We start from the raw sequence: 19,714 nt of genomic DNA on the forward strand, positions 1-19,714 counted from the left end.
ATATGTGTTTTTATTGTGTTCCAACAATGATATTTATTCCAAAATGGAGAGTTAGGTTCCCTGACCTAAGAAGAGTAAGGGCCCCATTAAATGTTATGTTTATCACTCGTTAGAGGTTAGTCATTACTAATCTTAAATGGTGCTCCAACCAATCAGCTACTAACTTTCACTTTACAGGCTGCGTTTGAAAAAAGACAGGAGCTGATTGGTTGGAGCACCATTTAAGATTAGTAACGAGTAATAATAAGAATATCACTCGTTATTAAATGGGGCCCTTAATGTGAAATGCCCTGTAACAATGTTTTTGGCCTGTATCTATTGTTTACCAGGTTTTATTTTACATATTTCATTATCTCTTTCAAGGGGGCTATACTTACTACCATGCTGGCTACCAGAAATTTCTCAGGTATGTTGGTTTAGGTTTACATCTTATTTACAAACATTTTATTGCTGTTAACAGCCAAAGCATCAAGTCTTGGGTAAACATGAAACCAAATGTTTGATGTAGCAGAGTTTTTTTTAGTACTGCCTACAAACCTAAGCAGGATGTATATATTTCTATTGTCTATATTCATATCTGGTGACTGACATATTTGCATTTGTATTGAAAAGCTGTATTAATATTGTGTAAGTTTACATTTCATGTAAGTATGCACTGTATAACAAATCAGACTGGTTCTAATTGTTTTAGATTCCATAGGGTTCATGCTGGGTACACACTGGGCCATATATCGGAAGTTCAATCGAACGGCCAATATATTGCGAGAGCGTCGGTGGTTGTGTACCCCCGATATGTCTGTGAACGTAGTCCTAGACCCGTTGCCCAAGTGCGTGCCCAGCTTTGGGATTGCTACTATTTCTTAAGCTTTAAAGATCAAGGCTGAAATCCACAGTTTAATATAAAGATGGAGGATGTAATGTAGGCTGGGCACAATTTGACTAATTGTGGGGATGTACGTACTGTCTATGAGCGTTTGTTTCATTACACTGGATTAAATGTTGTCATGACAAAACAATATTTGGGTTATTTGAAGGATGTACACAAATATTTGTCTAATCAACTTCTCCATTATTCTTGTTTTATGGTATCTCTCTTATGATTATTCTCATTGTGCTAAACATAAAAGCAGTTCACTATCAGGATGTATCACATGCCAAAACACATGTGTAGTGCTCAGTGCATATCTGCTATTAATGTTTTTTCTGCAAAAGTGTTAGATACTTATTGCTGCAACATATTAATCCATCCATCTTGTGATAACTATTTATGTACTTTTTAAAAAGAAAGTAATTTCCCAATGACGCTTTGTCTTAACTTGTCATTCTGTTATTATAAATCACAGGTGCAAATACCTTCTCTATTTCTTGACCACAATACGCCCTAAGCACTGTAGGGCCCATGTGGAGTTGGACAGAATTTGTCCCTAAATAACTAGTGTAAAATGAGCCAGGAGAAGAGCTGGCTGTAACTGTAACACTCGGCTAGGGTAACATATGGCCCTGCTTTACTCCGGGAGGGAACAGTAGCAGATGTGACATCACAGTGGGTGTAGTAAATGCTTGAACTACAGCACATAATACAAGGGCTGATTGTAAATAATGAGACTGATCTTTTTTTTGTCAGAATCAGATGACTCCACAGGATCTGAACCTTTTTCTTGTGTAAAGTAGCGTCCTTCACATTCAATACATTTTTTGCAGCGTTTCAACAGCGCTTCAAAGACGTAACGTAGACTGTTTTGTGACATCACTATTAGTGCTGCAGCTCTGGCATTTTTCACTTCATCATCTGTTGTGAACTTCTTTCTGCGCAGTTGTTTTTTCAGGGTTTGGAATGCCCAGAAATCACAGGGCGCTAAGTTCAGGCTGTATGGAGGGTGTGCCAGTGCTATTCCATTATTTTCAGTCAGTGCTGCCAATACAGCAGCAGCAACATGTAGTTGGGCATTGTCTTGGAGCAAAAACCAATGTTTTTTCAGCAAATGTGGTCTTTACTTCCTCATGGCTCCATGCAAATAGGTTTTTAGTACATTTGCATAGTAGTCACCTGTTCACTCTAGTTGCAGGGTGCTGATCAGTGAGGACGGCATATTTTAATTTTGAATGGCACAATTTTAGACGTACTGTGAAATTTTGCTTAACTAATCTGCTTCCTGCACCTAGTGTGAACACTAATCACCATTAATTGTCTGTCCACGGGGAACCCAGTGCTGTAGGATCATACCGAGTGCATCAAAGAACAGCAGAGGCATGACTTTACACGTCGTAGGAATCGCACATTTTTGGGCCGAGGCAAATTCACGTGTTTCCATACGCTGGACTGTTGTTTGGATTCCGGATCATAATTACGAATCCATGATTCGTTACACGTCACAATCGATGTCAGGAAATCAGGTATCCTCTTTGTCATTCCAACGTTGTTCTTGCATGATTTATCTCGTCGTTGCATCTGCTTTACTGAGTGATTTCTGGGTACCCACCTGGCACACACACAATATACTGAACCTGTTCGAATGAGATGCCAAGTGAAGCCAAATGTTTGCGTAAAGTTAACCTTCTGTTATTTTGCAACATCTCCGCATCTGTATTACCCTCTTTGACGTGCTTCCACCACCGAAATACTGCAACACGGCTAACTGTTTCTCCACCATATGCTTGCCGTAACATGTCATGAGTTTCATGTAATCTCATACACGTCTTCCTCATCTGCCATGACGGAACATACGAAGATCTTCCACTCGCTGTGACCAAACAAAGAAGACTACTGCAGTCCAACCGGAGGTCCAGACACATCGATGTATGAGCTTCACAATAACGAGCATAGCTTGCCACGTCTACCTATGGGACAGAAAAACAGAGGCAGTCTCGTTACTTTTCAATCAGCCCTCTTACATTACATGGCGGTACAGTGTTATTTTCACTACTAGTCCCTTTCAACATTTCTATATTAGAACAAGACTCAAACAGTTTTATTAAGTTCAAATCAATACACACATCTGTCACTTTCCCTTTAAAAGATAAAATGGAAATATATTTTATTAATGCGTACTGAAATATTGTGAACGTTACATTACTACAGTATTAAATTAAGTTGGAGGGATTCCGACACATTCAGACATTCAGATCATCATCATCGGTGCGCATTTTATAATTGAATGTACATCTCCTAGCAGGCACATACTATATGTTTCACTTTTGTGGACAACAACTGACGCATTTTGCATGAATAGGCCCATACTATACTATGGTGGTACTTACATGCCCCCTCCAAACCCCATCCAGCCCCTTTGGCGTAAGGAGCCATAAGCTCACAATGTGTCTCTATTGGCATATCTGTGGATGCACAAGAATATTTGCTGCTTGTTGGCTGTTGAAAAAACGTGCAGGTTGCTGAGGAAAAAAAAGCCACAAAATGCATTTTCAGTCCATCTTTACATGAGCCCGTAGAATGTGTCATTTATTGTCATGGAGCTGCTCTTGTTAAATTACTTAACTGCCACAAACCTATTAAATAATCACATTAATATGCCACCTACAACCTCCTGAAATAAACTGCTGTCATGTTGCTGAGCTGATTAGGCTATTGTAATTCAAATTTACTATTATTAAGTTTTAACTTAAATATCTAGTGGCCATTTAAAGTTAATATATATAGTTTTTACATAGTTCTTCCATTTCCCAACGTTTTACCTTTCTACATTATTTTAGATATTGGCTGCTGTTCAAATAAGTACATAACAAGATTGAAATGGCTTCAGTTCAAGGCGCTTATATAACAGTGCAGTATCATGAAAAGAAACATGCATCCCTTATTTAGGATCAAAAGATGTTTGTGATCCCGTATGTGTTCTTTTGTTTCCTGTAGACTCTCTTACAACACTCGGTTCCTTATTCCAGGTGACACATCATTTTAAATATAAGAAAAGGTACACAATGTGTAGAACAGTCTATAATAATAATAAACACACATATGTCCCCCAGTGATATCTATAGGAGCATGTTCAATGGTCTAGAGTAGGGGTTCCCAACCACGGTCCTCAAGGCACAGTAACAGTCCAGGTTTTAAGGATAACCATACTTGAGCACAGCTGACTTAATTAGTACCTAAGTTATTTTGACTTAACTATCCTTGCTTAACCATGGATATCACTAAAACCAGGACTGTTAGTGTGCCTAGAGGACCGAGGTTGGGAATCGCTGGTCTACAGCGTACCCTGACTTACATAAAGAAACCTTTATGTGCATTGAATCTCCTATAATACCGTGAGTGGGGTATGCTTATTTGTTGGTGGAATTATCCTGGACACTAAAAATATACCTTTATGTACTTGACCTCTCCATATCCATTGTGAGTGGGGTAGGTTCTCATCGGTTTGAGATATGAATATATAAGGGGTGACTATTTTGAACCACTGTGGGGAACCTATACTTATAAAAGAATCCTTGATAAGAGGAACACCATCTTGTTGAGTGTGAGTCAGGGTACGCTCTAGACCATTGAACACGCTCCTCAGTAGATATTACCGGGGGACATATGTGTGTTTATTATTATTATTATAGACTGTTGTACACATTGTGTTCCTTTTCTTATATTTCCACATTGGAATCCTGCAGATACAGGGCAGCTTTCAACCTGCATCTGTTTAGGTGTATCGGCAAGGTGCTGCAACTATCCAGTCAGCCCCATATGGTGATGGCCATCGATGATTCCTAATCATCGATGGTTTATGGTCTATGTCGAATGCTTTCATCATTGATGGGGGAGAACCAGATGGTTTCCCTCCATCAATGGCACAGTATAACTGAATGTCTTTTTTCTTTTTTTTTTACAAGGTGCTGGGACATAGCTCCGCCCCTGACACTTGAGAAGCCCCGCCCCCAGGATCTGATTGGCCCACGGGCCAGTCAGTCAACGAACAGGGATGACCATCAGTTGGTGAAACCATCGATGGTCATCCATTGCATAGATGGTAACCATCAATGGTCACTTGCTATATCACCATCGATGGTAACCACAGAGATGGCCATCCCTAGCCCCATATTCATTATATAGTTCCCGGTGTCTGGAGTCATCCATTGTTCTTCATGCAGATTCATACAGCAGACACTGTCATCTATTATTAATTAATGTCTCAGGAGAGGGACCCTAACCTAAATGCTACACAGGATAGTACTAACAAGTAAGTAGAATCTTAGAGGGAGCAGTCAGGAATGCTATCTTCACTATGGCATGCTTATACACACTGATATTCTTCCTATGATGCCATGTAATATAAAATGGTATCAGAGGAAGAAAATCGGTGTGTTAAATAATATTTGCATATAATGGGATCAATCCAGTTGGGAGCGAAGGGGGCGAGTTGCCGTTCTAAAGCTATACAATTCTCCCTCCTTGCAGCCCAATCTCACCCAGGACTCTCACATTTCTGCTCACAGCCCTATGGGGCTGCAAACAATAATGTGCCAGTCTGGCGATACCGTAAACACTTATTCATGCCGCGAGAAACTCTCTCCTAACTGGATCAAGCCCTTTGTGTTTATTTAATAAACAAAAAAAATAATAAGGCTGGTTGTGCTGGAACATATATTTTTCATCAGTGATAATAACAGATAATGCTAATTTTGTAGCTGTCATCACATTGGCGGACCTAGAGCCTGATTCAGAAGGAACACACGCTAGCAGACGCATGCACCCAGCCGCTGCGAGAATATGCTAATCAATGCATACGCACGGAGACCGCAGCACAAGAAGCAGACACCCAGCAAAACATAAAACCGCCCACCTATGCCGTGATTGACAGCGTAAACATCGGGAACATCGCTTGCCATCGAAGCTGCGTGTAAGCTAATGGTAGACCTGATCCTGCTACTGGACTTGAGAGATTCCTAAATGCAGGCAGGCGTCCGGCTGCGTGCGGCACCGCTGACATGTGATGCATACGCATGCGCAGATCGCAAACTCTCACCGGGCGTTCTCTCACTTGCGTTGATTGCTGAATCAGGCCCTTAGTTCATTGATCATATTTTCTTTTTTTTACTTATTTGGCCAAAATAATGCCTTTGTCTGATAACATTTGGATTAGGTTTGATCCAATGTTGACCCGGCATGCTGGAAAATCCAAACAGTCAATAACCCGTTGGCATATTTTTTTGGTCTTTGTCCTTTACTCTCTGAATGACTAGGTTTGTGTAAATGTATTACCAAATATGCCACAGTAGGGCAAAGATACCAAATTTGCAAATGCGTTGCCTGTAATCCAAGAGTGTAAAGTGATATTAAACTGAACCAAAAAAAATTGGCGAGGAGATAGATCAGTTAATATACTTTAAACAATCGTCTGTGACTATATAAACTTGGAAAGCCTAAAAAAAAATCTTTTTGCCAAAAATATTTTAAAAATAAGTGTTTACATGTATTTTGCATTCCCATAAAACAGGGATGGGGAACCTTTTTTCTGCCGAGGGGCCATTTTGATATTTATAACATTATTCACGGGCCCTGTGCAGGCCACACCCCTCATGTGCCGTCACAGTGGGCGTGGCCACAATCGCCGGTGATTATAGCACTGCCCGGAGCATTCTGAGGATGTTGCCGGGAGCTGTAACGGGCAGTGGTGTGATGGTCCGAAGCGTCCTAAGAACGCTCCAGGCTGCACTGCTGCATTTATTCTGGCTGCAGGATGCCATTATAGACACACTGCAATCCAGATGAAGCTAGCAGGAAAAGCTCCCCAGGGCCAGACCAAATGATTCCGAGGGCCTTATACGGCCCCCGGGCATGAGGTTCCCCATCCCTGCCATAAAAGAAAGGCACATTGTGAAATCAAATGTGACCTGTTTTAACTTTCCTTAATTGGTCTCTCAAAACCAGTGCTGCAGCAAAATATGATACAGGGAAATAAACAATACCAAATATAAAATTAAATCAAAACAATTAGACTATACTAACAAAACAAAAGGAATAAAATGATGGGTTAGCCTAAAGGGAAATCCAGATGACCACTTGTAATGGTTTACACCAGTAACTATAGTAGACCTAAGAGACGAACAATAAATTACACACAAGCTACTACATTAATATTAGGTGTCAACTGGAATCAGAGACTCTACATGGTTCTAGTAAACAGAAGAACCCATCTTCACAGTCCAGGAAGTGAAAAGGTCTGTATTTCTACATCATTCAAATTTTCATTGAGGTTATCCATTACTCTCAAACCCTTATAGACATAATTTTTATATTCTGCATCCTTCGAGTCAACCTCAAATAACACTATTCTAGAACATAACTATTTAAAGATGCATTACCATCTGGAGCATCCAGAATCCTGGGGCGTTTCTTACTGCTCCGTTGTATGTCTCACATGCTATTTGAAGGGGGATTGGCTATTGGAAGCCGCAAGCACGCACATAGTGGCTTCTGATTTACTCTCCCACTCACAAAACCCTTCTAGAGAAATTTTAATGTGGTGAAAAATGCTCAAACACTATAGATGGTGGTGCAGCTTTTATTTTTAACATGCATGTGGCATTACCCCTTAAAAACCTTAAGTGAGCAGTCTGGTAAATGTATAAATTCACTTTGCAATTGGAATGATTCTAAAAATGTCTTACTGTCCTGCCTAACCAGATTGTGCCTGGTCTAAATCTATTATTAGTGGCTGTAGAAACCAGATCACAACACTTGTCTCCTTCCACCACAGGCCTGGTAATACGCTCGCACTGAGCAATAGAAACAGTTAACTATACATGATGAGAACTGACTTACTTAATGTAAACATAGGAAGACCATTTTTAGAGGGTATTTTACATTAGTCCACATGTATAAATGCCTCTAAACTCTGGAAGTTTTTTTGTTTTTGTTTGTTTTTGTAACATATCTTTTGCATCCAATGTGTTTCAGCAGAATACTTTAAAACCCTCCAATATTCTCCATAATGAATATTTTAAATCATTATATAATGCTTATGCGATAATGAACCAGGGTCTACTTGCATTTACATTAATGTGTGTTAGAGTTAGCTTTCTTAACGGGTGTAAAACCATCATGTCTTAATTTCATTTTAAACTTCTGTGGATTACTATCTGTATTAAATACAATTAAGGTAAACATTTAGCTTACTATAGATTTATGTTGCACGTTGGTAATTAGTATAGGCCAGTTGTTCCCACCCTGGGGTGCCTCAGGGCACTTGCAGGGGTGCCTAGGGTTGGTGGTCAGGTAGCAAATTAAATGATTTTTAGTCAGTGTGATAGGCAAAAGCAGTGCTAATGGCTGCCAATCAAAAGATATGTGGACAAAAAAGAAGCGTAGCCCTGCCAACCACCACAAAACGGAACCTAAAGGTGACATATAAGCACAATTTACTTAATCTAATTTTTGCCAAATCTCTCAATAAAAAACTTGATTCGAAAAAGTTTGGGAACCACTGGTATAGCCAATTAACTATAAGAGATGAGATTAACATAGTTTTGGAAAATATTTGTATTGAATAATGGGCCTGATTCAGAACCGGACGCTATTTGCGCTCGCTCGTCCAGAAAATAGGGGTGGCTATTCAAATGAACCGTTCGCTCTTTGCGGTCTGTTCACGCCTCTAGGTCTGAACGAGCGAACAAAACTTGCGGTCGTTTTTTGGATAACTACGCCCCCTGGCCGCTCGCATCCTACGTCATGTCCGCTATTTATTAGATTAATAGAGTACATCGACCAGCGTATGAACTGCTCGCTATTCTTGTGGTTGGTTTTTCCTACCACAAATTTGCGAGCAGTTCTGACTATGAAATAACCCAGTGACGTGGTCAGTGACGCTGCTGTATTAATTATGCACACCCATAAAACGCCCGTTTTGACCTTTAAGCACGCCTGCGTTCTGATCTCCACTCCCCGTTTTCAAGCACCTTCCCCTGTTACCACCCACATACGCCTCCTCCTGTCACTCATATTAGCAGGCATTCGCTATTTAGCGAACAAACGATTTTCGTCCGCACTCACTGGTTCGCGCATGCGTATTACGATCCGTACACATGCGCAGTTGGGCAAACATCGCTCGGAACGAACGAGCATCCGCTTACGAGCGGCTCTGAATCAGGCCCAATGTGTCTTCGCCAAGACTGCAGATGACCGATTCTAGTTCTTCTGTGAACTTTACTAAGTATTTCTGCAATGCCAGGCACTGGATGCAAGATAACGAAATGTGCAGTAAAAAAAATTTTGTTTTACAAAATTCACAATTTGAACGAAACAATTTTGAATAAAATGTGGTACTTGCTAACATGGTTGTTAACTTTGTACAGACCTATGTTTCGGGTTGTAAATAATTTCTAAACCAATTCTACTCCTATGAGGTAGATATACTAACCCACGGTTTGTCCATGCCGGCAATGATCGTCAGGCTTGACCGATGGAATTAAAGCAGCAAAATAGAAATAAAGGCTAAGCCAGCTTGGTTTAGGGTTTATTTGTTTTGCTGTTTTAAATCGATCGGTCAAAGCTGTCGATCTTCGGCAGCCTTGACAGACCACTGGTTCGTAAATCTATCCTATGTAGAAGATAATTGAAAAGTCTATTGTGCAACTAAATCAATCACCCGTTAGCAAATCTAACTCCTCATTAGTGCCATCAGATTTCATGCAACAGTGAATGCTTTTACTAGTCTCATCATATTACAACAAAGTAGTCTACTATGGTAAAGTACTTGATAAAAGTGCTAATTAATAATTATTTGTTCAACAAATATGGTACATTCTTAGTTGTAGTGTGTGTTCACATTGAGCATATTCAATGACAAATATGAACGTCTCAACGGTCTACAACAAATGTTTTAAATATAGGTCCTTCGTGTTTTAACAGCCAAAAGTTCTATTTAATTAAATATATTCAACACATATCTTGAAAGCAGAACATATATATATATATATATATATATATATATATATATATAGACAATTCTATTAGTATATTTGCTTCTAAGTTTAGTTATATGTAAGGATTGTATTATTATTTAGTTTTTCATTAATGTATGTCACAAACTATCAAATGATTGAAATGACCCCTTAAGGGATGAATTTGAGCAGGTGTGTTCAGTGGGTTGATATATCTGCCTAAATATTACATATGCAAAAATATAAACTGTATCAGTCAACCCATGATGTAACCACAAGTTGTGCACAGCACTTTATAGAAAATGGACATTCATGAAACATGCCTAAAAGTAAATGAGTGAGGCACAAAAACAATATAAATACAATCTTAGTAAAGATACTATATATTATCTAACAAGACTTATACCCCTTTTACACCGGAGCTAAAACCCGGGTTTTTGAAGGGTTAACCCGGGCAGCTCCCTGGTGTAAAAGGGGAGAGAGTTGGATCGCCGGGTCGAGTGACCCGGCAATCCAACCCAGGTTACTAGCAGGGTTTAACACGGGCGCAGCCCGTGAAACCCTGCTGTGAGAACACCGCACTCCGGGTCACGATGACCTGGAGTGCGCTGCTAGCCGGCCGATTGGTCCGGCTTCAGTGGCGCTTGGAGATGACGTCATCTCCAAGCGAACACTTTCACTCCGCAAAAGCCGGGTCTATGCAGACCCGACTGCGATGTGAGCGGCGCTGACTCGGGAATATCCCGAGACGGCGCCGGCAAAATTCCGGGTCTGATCCGGATAGGAACTTTGTTCCAACTCCGGGTCAGACCCGGAATTTAGGTGGAAATGGGGTATTACAGTGTAAATCAACAATCTATTGTATAATGCTCAAATGTAGTCCAGCACAGCTGTGCATTGAGAGCTATAGTAAGTCTCTGCCCTCTTCCTCCCCTGTCAGCTCTCACTGGCTGCCAGACACAACACAGCCTCCCCCCCCCCCCCTCCCCTCTTCCATATCTCTGTTTGGATGCACAAGACTGCTCCCTCTGTAGACCGCTGCGCACAAACTGAGAAGTTGAGAGAAGGGGGGCATAGATGAGAAAGACAGGTGGGAGGGACAGTGATGGGAGAGATAGACAGACAGTGAGAGAGACATACAGTAGTGGGGGAGGGACAGACAGACAGATACATGAGGTGGGCAGACATGAGATGAGCGAGACGGACGAGGGGACAGTGACAAAAGCCAGGTGGGGGACAGTGACAAAAGACAGATGGGGGGACAGTGACGAAAGACAGATGTGGAGGGGGGACAAACAAAAGACGGCAGGGTGGTCAGACGGCAGGGTGGTCAGATGGAAAGGTGTGGGAAGATAAAGGAAAAAAGCCTGCAACGCCATTTATGATAGCTAGCGACCCAGCAAATTATGGATCCCAAATACTAGTTATTTAATATTAGTAGGAGAAAGTGCTTCTATAGTATGTTTTCTGATCACTCCAAATTATAATTCAGTTTTCATTAGACACTAAATTTTACATTAAATTTGCAGTATAAATTCCTGAAGCACATAAGGCCCATTAATAAAGCTTTTTGCTTAGATGAGACCTGATTTTTTTCATTGAATATGACTTTGTAGGTTTGCAATGCATGACATTTACATTAGCTGCTCATACTACTGTGGTTATAACTGTGTTTTTAATTTTACTTTTTCTAATTTTCCTTTTATGTGGATTGTGTTTCATGTGAGGTAAGATTCTAAGAAATTGTTAATGATTTCTGTCATCTTCATTTTAATCTGTGCTTGCTGGAATCATTTATTCTACTGGTCTGTTTTTATTAACATATAGAACTTTTCCTTGCACTTCTACTTCAAGGCTGACATCCTCTTTTTTCTTCTAGAAATGTTCCAATCCCCTGTCCACCTATGCTTGTAGACTAGTGTGTTTGCTGTCTGGCGCATGATTTATAATTAACTGTAAGAACATAAGGGAAAACTTAGTCTCTCAAGAAACCTGGCCAAATAAGAGCAATGCTAGCATTATAAAAGCTTGGCCAGTAAAAACTTGAAACTGAGAAATAAATCCACATCACCAGTGTCATTGTTAGTAAGAGTACAAAAACCCAACTGTTTTGTGGTTTGCAAAGTTTCATTCAAATTATAATGCAGAAATGGCAGCGTTATCTGCCCCTTCATGTTTAGGGTGACAGGAAGCAAAATGCACAGCACCACACTTACAGCAGAGGCCAAGTTACCAAAGGGTAAAAAAACTATTTTGGGGGGAAACTGTTTTCACAGACTGTAGGCCTTTCACTTTCCCCTACACAACAAACAATTACCGCCTGCTATAAACTGCTGCTGATAGTGTCATCCACCAGTTTGCATATTTTTCATTCATTTTCCCTTATCCCATAATAAAACTGAATGTCATAGTCTTACTGCTCCGTGCAGCTAGGTGTAACTTTTCCAGTGATATTTTTTTTATTTATAAATTGCAGCTATAGGTATTTTTTATGGCTACAATAAGTGGCAATTAAAAAAAAATCAGTCATCACCGCTTAAGAGTCTTTTTCATAAGAGTGTTTTACATGCATGAATAAAATATGAAGGAAAAAGAAAATATACTATATGTACTTGTGGCCAATATGGTTTGTGCATATACTACAACACCTCATAAGTGTTATTGTAATACAAAAGTTAGAAACATTTCTTACCTATAAGGCAAAATTTATGGTTTACATTACAATGCCAGATAAAATTAATACGCAACCTATTGTTTCTTACATGACACTTATTCCATACAACATCTAGAAATGTGCTGTACTTTTATGATAGACAGCTACATCACCAACATATACAGTAGCAACTTGTCTTACTGCAGAAATGAAAGCTCTAATAGAATTTGTTGTTCAAAAGATCTTCATCTTCCATTCCTAAATTACTGTACAGTCAAGACCTGCAGAGAATTTCAACAAACACCCTGCTAGATGCCTGCAGTATTTCTGCACCACAAAATATTCATTATTTTCCCTTGGGTGACTGACTGTGGTTACTTACGTGATCTGAGATTTCTGAGATACACAGAAATGGACAGTGTTTGGTGCTGCTCCTTATCATCCAGTATTAGATTATATGTTCATCTATTATCCAGTTAAATGATGTTTAGAAATAATTTGTAAGAAAAAAAAGCATAGGGCCTGATTCAGACCCACTCGCGAGCGGCTGTCCGCTCGCAAGTGGGTCGATGGTCTGCACTGAGCATGCGCACGACGGAGGGAGCTCCGTCGTGCGCATGCGCCAGACACGACGAGCGAAGGACTTTCCTTCGCTCGTTGTGTCCGATCAAAGGGGGCGTGCTGTCAATGTTGATTGACAGCACGCCCCCTTTGGTGGGCGTGCCGGGGGCGTGCCTCCCTGACGGCCCACTGACATCACTAGTGATGTCAGTGGGAGTGATTTTGGCTCTGATAGAGCCAAAATCACCTGGAGCTTGCGGTTGAAAACCTCAACCGCAGACTCCGGCTCGCAATTTCGATGGTCGCGATGGTCACGACCATCGCGGCCATCAAAATGCACGCTCGTATAGCCTGTGGGTGGTGACCCACAGCTATACGAGCGTCCAGGAGGACGCTCCATGAAAATGGAGCCCGGCCCTCATTCAGAGCGTGCGCTCTGCTCAGAGCGTACGGCTCTGAATGAGGGGCCATAGTCTGCTTGACCTGCAGTTAATTATATTCCTGACAGCATAAGCTTGACTCTGCTTTTAAACTAGGGTTCTCCAGATTTGCTGCAACTGCTTCTAACCACTGCAATTGTGCTAATGATATATTAAATTATATACTAAATTAAATTATATACATATACTAAGTTAATCTGCTTTTGATGTTTGTGTTAGAAAAATAAGAAGACATTTTACAGCATTACTCAATTCCATTTTCTCATGTATGATCTATTCCAGTGTTATGATTAAATACCTTTTACGACAGAATTCATTATATACTGTTCAGCGGCATTGCTGAATTATTCAGCACTCCTATGCTTTTAAGACACATAATATATTGCATTTATCAAATGCCATATGTTCATGTGATTTCAATATGACATTTAGCAGGCAATAATACAGCAGCAAAGCAAAGTACTTAAAAGTTTATGAAGCCGCAACTGAATCTGTGTGGGGACCAGTGCTTAAAGTGGTCCTAGAGAAGTGGTGGAACTCACCACCCCCCTCTACCCTTTATTTAAAAAAGGGAAAGCCATAGGCGCGTGACGAAAAAAGAAAGGGGCGTGGTCACACAGTATTCCCAATTCAAATTACGTCACACAGTAGCACAATCTTGATTCACCCGATTCACATTACACCACATAGTAGTGTCCCTTATTCATGTATGACACACAGTAGTGCCCCTTTTACACAATCCCCACATTTGTGCCTCTTATACACAATGCCCACAGTAGTGCTCCTAATACACATAGTGCCTACAGTAGTAGTGCCCCTTACACATAATGCCCACAGCAGTAGTGCCCCTTATGTAATGCCCATTGTAGTGGTGCCTCTTATGCAGTGTCCCCAGTAGTGGTAGTGCCCCTTATGCAGTGCCCCAGTAGTGATAGTGCCCCTTATGCAGTACCCACAGTGATAATGCCCCTTATACAGTGTTCACAGTGGTAGTGCTCCTCATTCATTGCCCCCAGTAGTGGTAGTGCCCCTTATGCAGTGCCCACAGTGGTGGTGTCCCGTATTCAGTGACCCCAGTAGTGGTGCCCCTTATGTAATGCCCCTTATGCAGTTCCCCTAGTAGTAGTAGTGCCCCTTATGCAGTGCTTACAGTGGTAGTGCCCCTTATGCAGAGCCCACAGTAGTGGTAGTGCCCCTTATGCATTGCCCCCCCAGGAGTGGTGCCCCTTATGCAGTTCCCCCAGTAGTGGTAGTGCCCCTTATGCAGTGCCGACAGTGATAGTGCCCCGAAGAGTTGTGCCCCTTATTCAGTGACCCCAGTAGTGGTGCTCCTTATTCAGTGACCCCAGTAGTGGTGCCCCCAGTAGAAGTGCCCTTATGCGGTTCCCCCAGTAGTAGCAGTGCCCACAGATGTAGTGCTCCTTATTCAGTGCCCCCAGTAGAGGTGCTCCTTATTCAGTGCCCCCAGTAGAGGTGCTCCTTATTCAGTGACCCCAGTAGTGGTGCCCTCAGTAGTAGTGCCCTTATGCAGTTCCCCCAGTAGTAGTAGTGCCCCTTATTCAGTGCCCCCAGTAGTGGTGCCCCTTATTCAGTGCCCCCAGTAGTAGTGCCCCTTATTCAGTGCCCCCAGTAGTGGTGACCCTTATTCAGTGCTCCCAGTAGTGATGCCCCTTACACAGAGCCAACAGTAGTGGTAGTGCCTCTTATGCAGTGCCCCCAGGAGTGGTGCCCCTTATGCCGTGGCCCCAGGAGTGGTGCCCCTTATGCAGTGCCTACAGTAGTAGTGTCCCTTATTCAGTGACCCCAGGAGTGGTGCCCCTTATGCCGTGGCCCCAGGAGTGGTGCCCCTTATGCAGTGCCTACAGTAGTAGTGTCCCTTATTCAGTGACCCCAGTAGTGGTGGCCCTTATGCAGTGCCGCTAGTAGTGGTAGTGCCCCTTATGCAGTGCCCACAGTGGTAGTGCTCCTTATGCAGTGTCCCCAGTAGTGGTACCCCTTATGCAGTGTCCCCAGTAGTGGTGCCCCTTATGCAGTGCCCCCTATTCAATGCCTCTATTAGTAATACCCCCAGTAGTAGTGCCCCCTATAGTGAAACTGCTTACACAAAGAAAAAAAAAACAACAATACTTACCTTAAGCCCCGCTCCTGTGTCCACTGCCTCCGGTCCGCCTGGCTGCGCCTCTGAACTATGGGAGAGATGTCATGAGGTCTCTCCCATAGTGCACTGCACACTGTGGGATCCTGAGCTCAGGAGCGAGCTTCAGCCTTCGGCTGCCGCTGCGGGGAAGGAGCCGGGCGCCCACTTGTGACAAAATCTCAGCGGGGCGCCCGGCAAATAGAGCCTCCCTGCGGCACCGGGCTGAGGTGGGTCGGAGGAGGCGTAACTGTTTTTGTCTCCAAATAGAAGTGACGGAACGCAGTTCTGCCCCGTTCTGGCCCACTTTGACACCTGGTGGGGACACTGGGCCTGATTCAGACCCGCTCGCAAGCGCATAGCGCTCGCAAGCGGGTCAATAGTCCCCCACTGCGCATGCGCACACCGGAGCGGCTCCAGCATGCGCGAGACCTGGCCAGCGACGGTCGCTCCGTCGGTACGGGTCTCGCACCAAAACTGGCCAGCTGTCGATTTTGATTGACAGCTCGCCCCGTTTTGGAGGCGGGCAGGGGGGGTGGCTACACAAACGGAGGCGTTCCCGAAGGAACGCCTGCCGTTTGCGGGAGGCACCACTGACATCACCTGTGATGTCAGTGGTGAGCTTCCGGCTCTGTTTAGAGCCGGAAGCTCACTGGGGCTTGCTGGAACGAGACCCTACCACAAGGGTCTCGTCGCAAGCCCTGATGGTCGCGACCATCACCTGGCCGCTAGCATAAGGTGTGGAAGGTCACCCTCAGCTATGCGAGCGGCCAAGAGGCCGAAACAAAAGAAAAAAAAAACGCCCTGATTCAGAGCGAGCACTCTGAAAGAGTGTCCGGCTCTGAATCAGGGCCACTCTCTGGCACGCAAAATTCGGGAGACACATCCCAAATTAGCATGTTCAGCATGATGGCTTCATTTGTAGTATTACATACTGTTTGTTTATGTACATGGCAATATTTATTTGTAATATATACTATAAATTAATACAAAGTACAGAAATATCTCACAATAGTATGTAAGTTATAAATAAGGCTTTAATATAATAACTTGCTACTTGGTAATGGATGCAATCAGGATCCCGACATTTAGAATGCAGATGGTCACAATACCGACAGGTTCCGACGGGGAGGGTTAGGGTTAGGCTGTGGAGGGGTGGGTTTAGGTAAGGGATAAGATTTAGATTAAAATACTTACCAAAATCTGACTGGATTTTGCCTATCAGTATACTGACCGTCCACATTCTGACTATCCGGATGCCGGATCCAACCCATTGGTAAAGCTAGTTAAAATCATTCTCTGAAGCTTGACTCAAGAAGTAGCTGAATCAAAGAAACAAGAAAACATTTGGTATAATTTCTTCTCTTTTACATGGTAATAATGCAACATGCCAAAGTGATCCTAGAAATTCTGTTTAATAAAGCGCTTTTATCCATTTACAGCAGCAAGAAGTTTACTGAAGAAGCCAGATGGAGTCAAGGTAAGTTTGGATCATTAAACTGTATTCTAATCATTCCCAAGATACTCTTCCAGTGTTACTTCCATGGACCTAGCAGCCCAGGCAAAGCAAAGTCATCTAGTGGTAAAGCTGAAATGATGACTAATGTGAAGGGCTCATGATACAATAGTGTTTTCACACTACAGGATGCTCTCTAAGATTATGAGAAGAGCAAGGTGTTGGTGGCTACCTTGTTGTTTTAGCTTTGTCTACTTGAAGATGTACTAACTGTATGGGAATACAATAAAAATGTACGTTTGTAAATCAAACTTTTTTCGTTTACTTCAGCTGATATTTGACGACCATTTGTTCTTTTACCCATTCCTCCCTCACTTTTTGGATTTAGCTCTATGAAATATAGCCTGCAACCAACTGATCAGTTCTTGCTGCATTAGTAATCCCTACATGACTTGTAGAAATGTCACTCCAAGATAATTCAATGTACTGAAATTTGCTACACGTCCAAGGTTATTTGCCACAATTCTAAGCTATATCTTGACATTTACAGATCTATATTTGAAACATTGAAGCGTTATGTATACAGTAATGACTGGATATTTTCCATTAGACCAGTGGTTCACAAAATTGGTCCTCAAGGTACCCTAACTATCCAGGTTTTGAGGATATCCATGCTTAGGCACAGAAGACTTAATTAGTACTTAAGTCAGTTTGATTACATCATCCATGCACAAGCATGGATATCCTTAAAACCTGGACTTGACGTCCAAGTTTGGAAACCCTGCATTAGATAGAAATAGCCACTGAGCATAGAGAACCTTGTGGCTATGCTTTATACCGTTGGATACAAATTCAAAGAGTATTGGGCAGAGTGTGGTATGTAGTGAGGGCAGTAACTGAATGCATGTCCCGGGCAGTTGTTTAGTCTGGTGACACCTCTGCTAGCCACCTACACAACTCGCTCTGAATAGTGCAATGGTTGGTGGTGTAGATATTAATGAGGAACTCCATCCAACAATTTCTTTGTTGTTTGAAACCATTTATGTATGAGTATTAACTTACGACATACCCATTTTGTTTTGGCTCCATTTTAATGGGCTTCTAATAGTGGGCAGCACTAGTGTAACTATCTTTGGACAACAGAAGATACTAATCTGCTAAATTATCACAGCAGCCTGAAGCAGACTGACTCCAATGGTAGAATACTGTTTGAGGAATGCCTGCTGCTGATGCTATTCTCTAATCAGCAAGCAGAGATCAGCTGCACACATAATATAGGAATACCGTATATCATTTTAATCAGCAGAAGCTGTTTGTGTGTCTTATTCACATCACTGTGGGATTAGGACGGATTTGAAAGGAAAAGGTTGCATGAAAAGACGATCTGCGCTACCGAGTCACACTGCACTCACGCGTTGTGTAACGCTACTTGTAGGATAGATATATGTGGACACATCTGTACCAAGGAATTTGGGGATGACTGAATGGTAGGAGCTGTTTAATTATAACATGGTAATTTCAGAAAGTTAGTGTCAGATGTAGGTGGCAAGGTTTTTGTACTGAGCCTGCTCAAGGTATTAGCTTTCTGAAAAGAAATTTGTCTGGGCACACTCATCTCTAGATGATCCTTAGACGTCTCCACCATTAATGGGGTAACATTTTAGTGAATTATTAGGTGCCATAGGTTAAGCTTTAAATAATTTTGAACATGGACATTGTTAGCTGGTTCCCAGAAACTTTTCTTAAGATTGCACCCTTTTCTCTTGATTAAGTAAAGAGCAGCATTGGTACATTGAGTATCCAGTATGTATTCCAGAAGGTATTCCACCTGGTCCCCCATGTGTAACGAGATCTGAAGCTGGACTCTTGACCACAATCTTGAGGACATGTTTCAGTAAGGCAATTTGACAGTTGGGATGGTTTTGATTCATGTAATGAGGCAGAAGATTTCTTAGAGAATAGGTTTTGGTAGAAACCTAGAATACAACATGCTGACTGCATCTTTTATATGCCCGGGTTTTGTGCTTTCTGGGTTCTTCTTAGGACACATAAGTTATGGTTTTACAGGTGTACCACCCCAGTCGAACTCCCCACCTAAGTCTTGAATGTCTTTTGAGTATGATGGATAGCATGTAACCATCTGAGGACTATAGAACAAACAGGACTGTTACATTAAGATAGAAGCAATTATCTAGAGATGCAGATGACCTTCAAAGGCTGGTTGCCTTGTAGAGAACAGTACTAGCAGGCTATGGTTCTTCAACAACTGTATGTTCATTGAAAAAGTTGAAGCATAGCAGAAACAAAGTACCAACGCAATCTACAAAGTAACCTGGTGCCAATAGAATACTGAAAACTACCTACTTAACCCTGGCGATTTCAGGATGTCAGAGCATGGACAGGGAGTTTGAGGAATTCCACAAAGCAGGAACTGTGTTTGCCTCTTGTGTAAATTCTGCCTGGTCTCTTGCAGGTCACATAAACCGTTTACACTTTATAAAGACATTGTCACTGGGGGGAGATCAGCTTAAAGAATACATTGATGAAACAGCTTGAGAAAAGCATTCCAGCCACAAATTGTACAATTA

General features: G+C 42.1%; 1 protein-coding gene across 22 annotated transcripts in view; it reads left to right on the forward strand.

The window, feature by feature from the left end:
• Window positions 1-19,714, forward strand: part of CAMK2D (calcium/calmodulin dependent protein kinase II delta) — a 286,873-nt gene that overhangs the window by 224,935 nt on the left and 42,224 nt on the right. For 13 of the 22 annotated variants that reach the window (XM_088448303.1, XM_088448282.1, XM_088448294.1 and 10 more), the window contains exons 12-13: window positions 364-406; window positions 17,113-17,150. In XM_088448303.1, coding sequence (XP_088304429.1) covers window positions 364-406; window positions 17,113-17,150 — 81 coding nt within the window. The remainder of the gene's footprint in view (window positions 1-363; window positions 407-17,112; window positions 17,151-19,714) is intronic. The other 9 variants (XM_088448285.1, XM_088448296.1, XM_088448290.1 and 6 more) reach the window with 1 other exon arrangement.

Source organism: Taudactylus pleione, unplaced genomic scaffold (genome assembly GCF_031769625.1).
Source record: "Taudactylus pleione unplaced genomic scaffold, aTauple2 ptg000454l, whole genome shotgun sequence".
Lineage (NCBI taxonomy): Eukaryota > Metazoa > Chordata > Amphibia > Anura > Myobatrachidae > Taudactylus > Taudactylus pleione.